General features: G+C 38.5%; 1 protein-coding gene across 1 annotated transcript; it reads left to right on the top strand.

Annotated features, from left to right (window-relative positions):
- The first annotated feature begins 1,833 nt into the window (after positions 1-1,833).
- OOSP3 (oocyte secreted protein family member 3) lies at positions 1,834-12,330 on the top strand. The gene is made up of 9 exons (XM_087717287.1): positions 1,834-1,903; positions 4,000-4,178; positions 5,739-5,851; positions 6,278-6,381; positions 7,160-7,331; positions 8,639-8,750; positions 9,134-9,320; positions 10,284-10,505; positions 12,063-12,330. The coding sequence occupies exons 1-9, from the start codon at positions 1,834-1,836 to the stop codon at positions 12,320-12,322; spliced, it is 1,419 nt and encodes a 472-aa protein (XP_087573413.1). The 3' UTR covers positions 12,323-12,330.
- The last annotated feature ends 277 nt before the right edge of the window (positions 12,331-12,607 follow it).

The following is a 12,607-nucleotide window of genomic DNA, read 5'->3' on the forward strand; positions in this document are numbered from 1 at the left end:
GGAAGTTAGCACCCAGCCCCCTCCCAGAAAAATGAAATATCCTAGGAAATATTGAAAAGGCAGAATATTATATTTCTCCAGATGTGAAAAGAGAGAAACATGTCATAAAGACAAAATAGCTCCCTGCAGCTTCCTGTCCATCCCCCTTTGTCAATGGGCTCCCTTTGTTAAGATGTCCAAGCCAGTCTATTCTACATAATAAAGAATTCTCCCCTTCAGCTCTCGGGTGATGGGATTAAGGCATGATAGTATTAACCCAACTCACCACATGGCATCTGAGAATTCAATCAAACTTGGGACTCAAAACACAGCCTAGAGAGTTTCCCCTACATGGCCCTATGGGAGTCTGACAACCAATCAGAATACATTTCTTACACAGGAACAGGAGAGGTGGGGCCGAACAGGTTATAAAAAGCCCAGCAAGCACCTTCTATCCTCTGCTCTCTTCTTTTCCACCCAGCATTGAAGCATGTGATCACCTTTTCTGTTCAGGACTCAAGCCATGTGGTCCTGTCTACCATTAAACCATCTTTCCAAGCAGCCTCCATGTCTCCAGTGTCTTTTTCCTCACTTGGAGCCGAACCCAGAAGGACATTTCTTCCAACAATAGGAATTGAGCTCAGGTGATCTCTCATGGGTGAGATCATAGTGTTTATGGGCTGTTTTAGACAGATATGGATGTGTCCCCCCTCCTCTCCGGTCCCTTTTTCTCTAGTCTATTTGCTCCTATCTTCCTATAAAGTTGGATAGAGAAGTGTCACGTTGGTGGTCTACATGACCATCATTAACACTAACATTAACATTAAGACTGCCATTGATACTAGATTATTTTGGCAGTATTCTAAAGAAATGAATTCTTATTTGATGGCCCAGTATTTAATGCCACACAACATTCTTGAAAGACGAACACATTGAAAATCCATGGACAAGTGTTTGAAAATAAATTATATTGAATGTGCGTTATAAATTGTCCCATTTGTAGCTCTTTTATTCCTTGTAACAATGCTTGATACAGCAAGAGCGATAGCACTTAGACTTATATACCACTTCACAGTGCTTTCCAGCCCTCTCTAAGTGGTTTACAGAGTCAGCATAATGCCCCCAATAATCTAGGCTCTCATTTTACCCACCTCGGAAGACTTGAGTCAGCCTTGAGCCGGTGAGCCCCGAACTGCCAAACTGATGGCAGCGGGTGATCAGCAGAAGTAGCCTGCAGTATACTGCATTCTAACCACTGCACCACCATGGCTTGTTTTAGCTATGGTCTGCTAAACAAGCAAACTGCTGGGTTTAAATATCATACTATCCAAAGCCAAAGCAAATATTAGTTCTGTCTATGAGTTTGCTTAGAATATATTGTAAAAACTTTCTGTATACTTCAATCTATTGAACATACTAGAATGCTGAATTCCGAGTAGCTGCCATTTTGGATTAATAGAAACTAGAACGTGTAACAACCTTCAATAAACCTTGCTTACAAAGTCTATTCCTGGTTCCAAAATGTCTTAGTATTTGAACTACATGGTGGAATTGCTATTGACAAAAGTATATTACATGAATTATGCAAAAAGCAGCCTGTCTTTTAGCCCAGAAAAGAGTGTGAACTTAGCCTGAATACTGTATTCAGGCTAAGTTCACACTCTTTTCATACCACTTCTAAATTCTCTCAGAGTAGAGGAAATGGCTTCAACATTTAGGTAAGGAAATGGCTTCTAGAGTTTCATTGGAAGAAGACACAGCACCTGAGTATTGCATGAGCTATAAATGAAGCCAATGAGAGGCCCCGGGACTTGGTTCCCACCTGAGAGAATTCCTGAGTAGATGTTGAGAAGGATGGAGAATCATCTAAGAATATGGGTGTTGTTGCTTTTAATCACTGGTGTTTCTACTCAGAACTCCTCAGGTAAATGCAGAGAGGGAATACAACTTGGAGAAATGAAAAGAAAAGGAAGAAAGATTAATTTATTGCTCCTTAACTAGCTATTATAATTTGTTTTTGGTTTGTACTCAATCCAGAGAGAACCAGCCTTAAATGTTTTTGATCATAGATTGTGAACCTAGGCTAGTGAACCAGTGCTGGGAATGGGGAGAAAGTATATTTATTAGAACATCTTATCAAATTGTAAAATGGGGAAAAAGTGGGGAATTTTGGTTCAGAATTAGAAAGAAAACTCATTGGTTTTTGAGTTCTGAGCATTTTGCTAGATTTAGTATGCTTTCAGATCAATGGACAAGCCTTATTGGAGAACACTTAATTAGATTAATTTGTGCAAAATCTTTTTAGTTGCAGGAAAGTTTGCTGGTACAGAGCTAAGAAAAGCATTTTTAAAAAAACAAATGAGCAGATAATGCATAGAATCTGTGAGTTACATGTAAAGAAATATGTTCAATTTATCTTCTGGAACTTTTAAAATGGAAGCTCAACTGTAATAGTAACCAGTTTCTAAAAATATAAATCTACTGCAGATAGCAAATGACAGCCCACCAATGTTGGTTTCATCTTTGCATAGTTTCCAAACTGGGCCAACCAGGGAAAACCCCAAAGAGAATTTTTTTTAAAAAATAGACCCAGAGTAAGGTGTGTCTCAAGCTGTTTTATTTATAAAATGCCTGTAGGGTCTTAGAGAATTTAAAGACGTGTCAATTAGGTCATCTCTAGATACAGTAAAGGGAATGTTAAATAAGTTCATGACTGTTAAGGGGGAACCTAATGGTCAACATTAAAAAATGTTACTAATGGACACAGCCTGACTTTACTATAGATTCATGCATAGGCAGTTTATATGTGCACATTCTTTAGCATAAGGGTTAGGTTACATTTTCCTAGGAGTCCTTAACTTGGCCTGTTTGCTGGTCAAAAGTTTGTTTCTTAATTATTAAGTAAAATACTGGAAGTTTTCCTACCATTGTCTGATTAATTGGGATAGCTGCTGGGCCACAATATTTGGAAACAGCCCATAAGGCAAATGTGTGTGTATTGTGTGCATACACACACACATAAATTGAAAAAATAAAAAGCTAAAAATGGAACAAAAAAATAGAAAAAAAAGTAGTTTCTGATTTCTTTGCAGAAATTGTAAGTACAGTTATAAGTAATATCAATATATTCTGTGCATCGGAAAACAGGGTAAACCATATTAAAAGAATTGTGTAAACTCAGCCAATGTATCATTAAGGGGAGCTTAATGAGAAATGCATGCAAGGTAAATTTACAGAACTCCCAGGACAGCAAACTACTAATTACCTTTTAGATTTACATATTGTAATTAGTTCAGGGTTGACAAATGGGTCAATTGAATAAGTTGTAATTTAGTTAAGCATGAGAAAACAGCAGGACATGTAAACAAAGCCACAAAATGGCTTGATAGGACTGTCAAGTGCCCCAAAGAGCTTAATGACTTAGATATAACAAAGAGTTTGATCCTAATTTTCTACCTGAGTAGTTACTTCATCTAAAGTGGCTGCTTCTGTGCGCCTAAAATATACAACAAGCTTTGAATATTTGATTCAATTACTCGTTGGTTTTATTACAAAAGAATGAGGTTGTTTGAAAAGCTTTCTAGACCCTCTGACTTTTAAGCAGAGGCTTATGGTTACAAAGGTTTGATGGTGTTAGAACAGCACACTTCTGATGGCAGTAGACTTGACATAAGGACTTCAGACCAGCCAAGGTCCTCTCTTCCTCTTGTGGCTTTCCTCACTCTCCCCATTATCTACCCTCTGAGCTGGCTAGTTGCTTTGCCAGCAGTTCTGAAGCTAATTGGTGGGACCAACAACAAATGAGGCCCTTATGTCTTGGTCCTGACCTCTTGGAGGCATCTCATGCAATGGTTATAATGATAATCTCAATTGATTGGAGCTCTGATTTGATTCTCTAGATCCTCCATCTTTTCAGGAGCATAATGGTACCATTTATGAAATCCCCTGCATGTTTCTGCTTGTGGAAAAATATGTTGCTACAGGTTGCTCTCGCCTGACCCCTTCTTATATCTTCTGCAGTTTCAGTGTCATGTGGAAGCTCGCATCTAGTGATCATCGTTCCTGTGAATCTCTTTGGGACTGGTGTGATGGTTAATGCCAATGAACTCATTCTGGGATCTGGCTGTACAGTGACAGCTGTACGTCCAAATGTTCTCCTGCTTGAATATCCTCTCTTTGCTTGTGGAGCCACCAGACAAGTAAGATAGCTCTCTGTTTGGAATTTTATGAATAGTTTTAATTATAGAGGTCTCTGCAATAACACTACTCGGGAAGGCAAGTACCCTTCTGGATAATAGCAGTAGAGTGACAGAACCGCTAGATCTCTGGAGGTCTAACCTGAACCTCCTTCCTTGTTATTTTAACCCTTTGGATATGATTCTGCCATAAATGCACTGCTGCTTCTATGCAACAATCTTCATGCTATCATTTCTCCCCTCAGTAATTTCCTTTATATATAGGACATACCCAGATACTTTAATCACAGTTTGATTTCTATACCATCCATCTTGGTTGCACTTTTGTGAAATTGTTTCAAGATGTCATTGTCATTTTTGAGCTGTATTGCCCAAACACAATATTCTAACTATGTCCTGATTTGCGCATAATGGAATGAAATGGTTGCTTTCCCATGATTTGAATTTATGGCAAATTGTGTCTTGAAAATTATTTAGCAACAGTTGTTGGATATTTGCTACAAGTGCAGATATTAGTACTGGGATGTTATCAGTAATAAATAGTATTTACAAGCATAGTGTAATATATACATTTCTCCAAAGTTTTCATTTAGTCTTATTTCTAGCCAAAAAAAAACCAAATAACAAACTACCAATAAAATCTAAAATTTGGCATTAGATAAAGCAATTTATACCTACTTTATAGTTCTTTATAACATTTCTTCTTTTTCTTTGTGTTCTTATTTATTTAAACTTTTGAGATAATTGGTGTCATTTGTTTTCATTTGTAATTTCTTGTCTGGAAAGCAATGATCTGCTTATAACCTTTGGGCATTTTGAAAGTTATTTCTCTTCCCAGATTCTTCTGCTATATCATATATCTCCATTTTCACCATTTGCTGAATCAGTTTGGTGAGGGTAAAAATTGTCCTTATACTCTGTTACAAAGTTTTTGATTAAGATAAATGTGCACCCATTTTCTTACTTAATTTATTAATAGATGACTGAAGTTGCTCCAAAATATCTAACACCAAGTAGGAGGTTTTCTGTTGCAAAGTAATAAATCTAGCAGACGAGGTTGCTTTGTCAAAAGATAAGCTGGTTTTATTTGTTCTCATGTCATCCTCTACCCAACTATAGATGCCATTTTTTGGGATGAAGCTATAGCCTTGGTCTTGATTATTGGCAAGAGTGAGCTGCTTAACAAGAATCACATTAATTTCATTGATTCCCCCCCCAAAAAAAAATCAGAAAGAAGGGTCTGTTAATACAACCTTATTAGCCTTGGGGAAAAATTGATTATTTGCAATCTGTTGGGATTTCTTTTCATTCTTCCCAATTCAACAGGATGGTGGAACAAAATTATGCAATATCCAAATAATACTATAATGTTCACCCATGAGCAGAACAGAGGTATTAAACAGGATAAGGATCAGCGGGGAGGGGGGGGGGTTTATATCCTCTTGAATTCATGTTTGTTTATTCAAGGATGGGTGAATGGCACTTTAATTCAGAAGTGGGGAAAGGTCCTTAGTTTTCTTAGAATATAACCTTAAAATGAGCTTTTTTTATTTGACCTCATAGCTCCTTCCAGGAAGCATCCATTATAAGAACATTCTCCACTATATGCCTTCAGCTCCAGATGGGGTGATCAGAGCCAATCCATTCTCCCATGCTATAAACTGTTTCTATCCTAGGTAAGTCACAGAATACTGGTGAAAGAAGTGAGATAGTCTCAGTTGTAATTACTCTGTGAATTTATAGACTAAGTCTTAAACATTGAAATGTGTGAATCCAACTTTCATCATTTGTTATCTATTTAAAGCAGACCAAGAAGCTACGTGTATAGAAAGTCTCTTATATGATCAGAATTGGCATTCCTGCTACCAGCATCCTGAGCTCTGAGAATTAATTTGAATTGGATTTGCACTTAGCTGCCTCTTTCCTTCTAGGAAATTAGACAATGTCCTTTATTTCTTACATTAAACTTATCTACTGCCCCTCTCACCTATAAGATGACTTTGGGCAGCTTACAGAGAGTAAAATGATAAATGTAAAAACAATGAAAGAGCTTTGGAAATGCAAAGAGGATGTGAGTAGGTAAACATGGTGTCTAAATTTAGGTCCTGGAATGTGTCTTCGCTTGGACTCCGTCCTACCTGGGTCCCTTTCACTTCTACAGTGATGGAGCATCAGAGCCTGGTGTTTGCCCTGGAAGTCTATGACAGTGAGTGTGCTAATCAAGATGAATACAGTTTCCCTTGACTTATAGAAAGTTGTGGTACAGGTAGTCCACGATTTACAACCACAATTGAATCCAATTTTTTTATTGCTAAGTTTAAGTGAATTTTGCCTCATTTTATGACATTTCTTGCTATAGTTGTTAAGTGAATCGCTGCAGTTGTTAAATTAGTAACATGATTGTTAAATGGATCTGGCTTTCCCATTGGCTCTGCTTGTCAGAAGCTTGCAAAAAGGAATCGTGTCCCTAAGACACTGCATTAACACTCATTAATGTGAGTCAGTCGCCAAGCATCCAAATTTTGATCATGTGATCATGGGAATGCTGCAATGGTCATAGGTGTGAATAATGGTCATAAATCACTTTTTTTCAGTATCGTAACTTCAAATAGTCACTACATGTACTGTTGTAAGTTGAGGACTACCTGTAACAAGTAAATCTAATAGATAGCCATTTTTAAATCCCTAATGAGCATCTTAAAGAGTATTTAAAGCAGAAGAACACTGATACTGACATTCCTTAAAGTCCACTGAAGATGTTACCTCGCCTGGTAGCGAAGTGTTCAAAAACCAACCTGCAAGCTGGGAGAACAAACCTTTACCCTCAGTAATTAAAGCATTAAATCGATACCATTGAAACCTGCATTGGGAAAGAAAGAGCTGAAGAAATTATTAAGAAAAAAAAAAGATTTTTGGGCTGCTGGCAGGCTATCAGCTGCTTTTCTGTGATATTGATGATGCTCTATTAATATGTTGTTTTTCAGGTAGCTGGTCACAACTGATGCCTAACCCTACTTACTATCTCGGGGACTTCATCAACATCCAGGCATCAGTAAGAAAGGATAACCATGTTCCATTGAGAATCTATGTGGATGAATGTGTCGCCCGGCCAAGTGCAGAATCCTCTGTGAAATATGAAGTCATCACAAATCATGGGTAAGTCTCTGGGAGTTTGGGCCCAGCAGAATGAGAGGTGGTAGTCATTATCTGTACAGGTAAGCCTCATGTTTTCTAGTAGAAGTAAGCATTTATAAATGAGTTCCTGTGTTTGTGAAAATAAGCTCTACTCATTGGACTTTGAGGGTAAATGGTGTTCAGTTATTTCCTTGGAATTGAGTGGCAACCACACCACTTGGAAGCTAAATTAGGCAAGAAACCAGAATGTTTGGTAAAGTCAATGGTTGAGAATTTGACAGCTTATAATCTTTTACCACTGGAAGGCCCCATAACATTTTAGCACACTTGTACTATGTATAAAAAGCATGTAGGTGCCCCAAAATGACTGCTGGAGAAAAGATCTACTCTGAGTTGAATTGTGTCCAAAGACACATTTTTTCTTGTTTTTCTTTCTGTCTGTTCTCAGACTAAACCTGAGAAAAAAGAAGTGAAGGGGGAACAGCCATTTGGAGGTGTATGGAGACCTGTAGAAAACATGATTATTGTTTATTGGTCCTAAAATGAATCTCCGCAACCAACCTTCCTTTGACCCACTGAAGTGTCTAAGGCTAAGCCATAGAATGAGGTTGTAGTTTAGCATGATGAAAGAAGCTGGCCATTATTTCATCATTATGTCAACTTGAACTTAGATTTGGAGGAAATTATTTTTGTTTCCAAAATGTGTAGAAATGGCAATGATTTCCTGTTTCTCAAAATAAAGTGTCTTTCTAAAGTAAGGGGTTTATCTGGAAATCTACCACTTCTACTGCTACTAGCTTACATGCAGAGCTCAAAATGGTGATTTATTTTGTGATCCCACTTTATTTTGTACAATTTATTGTGTGGTACATAATGTTCCCGCCTCCTGTGTCCCAATAGACAGTAAAGAACATGACCTTGATGGAGATATGCACAATGCTAAGCAAAGGAGCCTAAACATATTTAAACTCAGCAATGTCTACATAACATTGAGAAGTGATTCAGGCACCTCCCATAATTCACTGAACTATAGAAAGGAGGAGGGGTGCCGCACAATCAGATTTGCAAGTTTATGCTGTAACCAATCTCAGTAAGAGTACTTTTACCCATCCCCATGGAGTTTATCATGGTCTGTTCCACCTAATAGTCATTTTCGCACAACAAGAATCCTGTGATGTGGGCTGGACCTAAGAGAGGGCTTCTAGCTCAAAATCACCATTGTGTTCATCATTGCAATAATGTTGATAAACACAAAGCCATAATTAAAAGTATTGATAACCTGGGGAAGGACAATGAGCCCATTCATGTTGTCTCTGTCTATTCTGCAGATGCTTTGTAGATGGGCTCCAAAGTGGCTCCCATTTTCTTGCCACGCGAGAAGACTGGTTTCTCCGTTTCCAGCTGGATACATTTACCTTCATTGGAGCCTCCAACGATCAGGTTAAGATAGAAGATGGGAAGAAATGGAAGTTGAATTTCTAAATGTAGAGCTAGTATATTTGATTAATGTGTGGGTATGAGTTGGAGTGGAAAATCTAAGCATATATTTATATATAGATATGATATCTTCAAAAGGTGAAGAATAAAGCCATCCTCCTAATTTAGTTCTGGAGCTGACTGTATTGAGGGGAGGTAGTGAAATGGAGCAAGTCCTCCTTATGCATCACTACAGATGTCAATTATTATTATTAATAGTAATTATGCCAATAATAGCAGATATTTTGGTGTAAGGGATTATTATGGATTCTTCAGTACCTTGTCTTCCCTTTCCCAAATACAGGACAGTTACAGTTACTAGCTAATACCTATTCTGATTCTTTTAGATCTACCTCATCTGCCACTTGAAGGCAGTACCTGTGGGCTCAGCAAACCATCTCAATAAGGCATGTTCCTATGATCAGACGACTGCAACTTGGAACTCTAACGAAGGGGTTGACTGCTCCTGTTGTGCAGAATCTCATACTGGCTGTGGCAGCAAAAGAAGAAAAAGGAGACAGCAGCAGAGGAGAGGTAGTGTGATCTCCCCTATTAGAATGTTCCATCTCAGGCATCTGGTGGACTTGGTCCAGTGAGCCCACTTTGGCCTCTGGTACCAGGAGGACAGTTGGGCCCTTGACAAGATTGTGTCTTGGTTGGTCAGTACAAGCAAGTCCTCTCGTTTTCTGCTTTGTTCTGAGAAATGAAGTGCTAGAATCAATACCTGGACAAAAGGGTGAGGGGAGAGGTAGAGAGCTCCTGAAATTGCTGGTTTTAATTTATAAACTCTTATACCTTGGTGGCCAGATATCTCCTCTTCAGCCAGAATCAACCCATCCAATGTAGTTGTCCTGGGAGAAAAGGCTTTTGGTGCCACCCTTTCATGAGGCGAGAGGTTGAAGCTACAAGATATTATTTCTGGATAATGATACCCATATTTGGAAATAGCATCCTGGAAGCAAGAGTAGGTCCCTCTGTGGTAGCTTTCCAGAGGCTGGTGAAAACAGAGCTCAGGACATTTTTCAGAAGATATTTGGGGATGAATGAAGATATTGCCATCTGGATTTATTGGTTACTGTTTTTTTTTTCCTTTGTAATTTTGGGTCAGGTTTTTTTAAAAATTATTACTGTAGACCCCAAGATCTCCAAGAGTCCAGTATATAAATTGAATAAATAATATCCGCTTTGCAGGGGAGAATCCTTGAGCTTAATGTTTATTTAAAAGTTCAGGAAAACCATGCTTTATTTACTGATCCTGTTTGGCACCTGCTCAAATAGAAGCATCCGGTTTGTTCCCCTACATTCAGGCTAATTTGGGAATTTTAAAGTCCATAAAATTTATTCCCTTATCTAATTTCTACACCAATCTTGCATGTATCCCAAGTAGAATTAAAAGAACAGCATGGAGAAATTGAATCTCATTGCATAAGAGACATTATGGTAATAATGTATGGAACTGGAGGGCTGAATTCTAAGCTGTTGTTTTGCTCTTTCCAGGAACATTTGGAGAAGGAGAGCTCAAACTTGGTCCCATTGAACTGAAAGGGGAGCAGACCCACACCTCTTTGCAGACCCACTCCAGAAGGAGCTTGGAGCTGGTGTCCATTGTGACCAACTCTGCCCCTACTGTATCCAACACATCTCCTGCTGCTGGGCCATCGCTGAACCAGATGGTGAATATTATCGTAAGGAAAGAAGGAATGAAAGAAGATGTCTCCAGTGAGAATACCACATTTTTCCATTTTTTGATGGGTTGAGATTTGGGGCAGGGGTGGGACAGAACTGAGACCATGGATATGACGATGTGTTTTATAGAGCAATTGGTAAGATGGCAAATCGCACATTTATTCTTTCATGCTGCAGTGGCCAATGAATCTGGTCACAAAGCATCTGCAAATGTCTGTCAGAAACAGTTATAAACATAATTGTCAGGGAGAGTAAGCCTTTAATTATAAGCTAGCTTGTTTTGGAAAGCTGCCGATAAATACTGAATTCCGCTTGTGGTTCTTGAGAATCCAGTAGCTGTTATCAGGATGGTTTTTCCTTCTGATCTATTGGCAATAAGGCAAAGTAAACATTTCCTTTTTCCAGAGAAGTAAACTTTTTATAGTGAAGAACAACATGGTCTTGTGAAATCTTTTAATTTTTAACTAATTTATTATGGTATAAGGTTTCATAGCTAGATTAGGCTTAATTGGGTACATGAGATATTGTCATTAGCCTAAATATTTGAATCAGGGCTTTGCTACGGAATCTTATAATTGGCAAATGGCTCGGCTATGAAAAACTGTTGATCAGTTTTTCATAGCCGAGCCATTTGCCAATTGTTGATCAAAATACAAATTCTGGTTCTTTCTGTAGTAATAATGTATTTCTGATGCATGAAGGAGCAAGTCCTTTATATAGTTTCAACTTGGTGTTCTCCAAAGGAGGTACATGTCAGATCCCAGGGCTTTTCCTTTTTGCCAAATTAAAGTTTTCAGCAGAAAACTTTAACTCGAGTGAAATTTGCTGTCCCCATTGTGGAGCCTTTTCCTGCCTCTATTTTGTCTGTTCTCAGTCAGTGTCCATCACCTGATTTTCCTTTTAAGGGGTCCTTTCACTTGAAAGCTGTCTTTGGACTGCATCGAAATAAGGAAGTATTATTTTAATACTGATACAACTAAGGGCCACTTCAGCCTGTCTTGCTAATAAATGAAGGCAAAATCATGGGCACACAACCAAAAAGATCTATTGCCATGGGATGTTTGTTCTCCGGTTGGGGAAAGCACCCAATGCCGGGGCAGAAAAGGCTGCCCCAATAGAGTATTTTTTTCCCAATGGTCTTTAAAATCTAGAGAGATATTCAAAGAGAAAGCCACAGCTGTGTCCATACTGCACAGTTAACAGTTGCCTTGTGAGATTTGCATTAGACCAGATATTATCTACACAGCAAATATTCTGGGTAAAAACACCAAGACTTTCTTTGAAGCCTTGGTTTAATCAGAAAACCTGTGTTTGAACTCAAAGATTAGTGCATGAAAAAAGTGTGCACTGGCATTTCTGCAGTATATATTTGGAACCATGTAGCAAGAAGAGGCCCTACAATTTGGAATGGAATTGAAGAAAATTCTTTGGATCTGATATGATTTTCTAAAAAGGTTGAGAGAACGAATAGGTCTAGGAAGCATTTGGTTTTCTAGTTGATATACTGGTAATGATTCAGTTTGTCATCTTCTCGGTGAATTGGCATTCTGACTTTCCATTCTCTCTTTGCCTCCTTTATTCTTCTTACAGGATTTCATTTCCCCTTTTCCACTGCCACCATGGTCATATCAGTTGCCTGCTCCTTCATTGTCTTGGTGTCCATCCTGGCCTGTTTCTACTCCAACAAACAGGCACGCAGAATATACCAAATGGGGATGATCCAGCCAGTTCTGGAAGAAACTAGTGCTGTGGCCATGGCGCCTGCATCAGCTGGAACATCTGGTGCTGGAGCCTCTGGGCAGTCCAGCATTGCTTCTAAGAAACCCGATGACCTAGTAGCTGTATTTTAGAAGGGCAAACCACCTCCTTTCTGGATAGCAAATATTTAAGAAAATAAAGATGCCAGTGCAAAACAGAAAGTGTTATTATGCAATGTGTAACAAATCAATTTTTTGTTATAATCGTAGACCAAGGTAGTATGCACACTCAACCCAATTCTAATCCACAAAATGTTTCAGAGGTCCCAGTATGTGAATTTGTAATAACAATCCACAAAACATTTCTAAGGAAACCCAGGGTAAGCTCCAAAACCAGAACTAGCTTGCTGGTTTTGCACTCTGCAAATATATATTTCA

This window comes from Thamnophis sirtalis, unplaced genomic scaffold (assembly GCF_051295495.1).
Source record: "Thamnophis sirtalis isolate CommonGarterSnake01/CBP01778 unplaced genomic scaffold, rThaSir2_p1.2 scaffold_1, whole genome shotgun sequence".
NCBI lineage: Eukaryota > Metazoa > Chordata > Lepidosauria > Squamata > Natricidae > Thamnophis > Thamnophis sirtalis.

Coding starts and splice junctions, on each gene's coding strand:
- OOSP3 (XM_087717287.1), top strand. CDS start 1,834: ATGGAGAATCATCTAAGAATATGGGTGTTGTTGCTTTTAATCACTGGT. Junction 5,852..6,277: donor ATAAACTGTTTCTATCCTAG/GTAAGTCACAGA, acceptor GTCTAAATTTAG/GTCCTGGAATGTGTCTTCGC. Junction 9,321..10,283: donor GAGACAGCAGCAGAGGAGAG/GTAGTGTGATCT, acceptor TGCTCTTTCCAG/GAACATTTGGAGAAGGAGAG.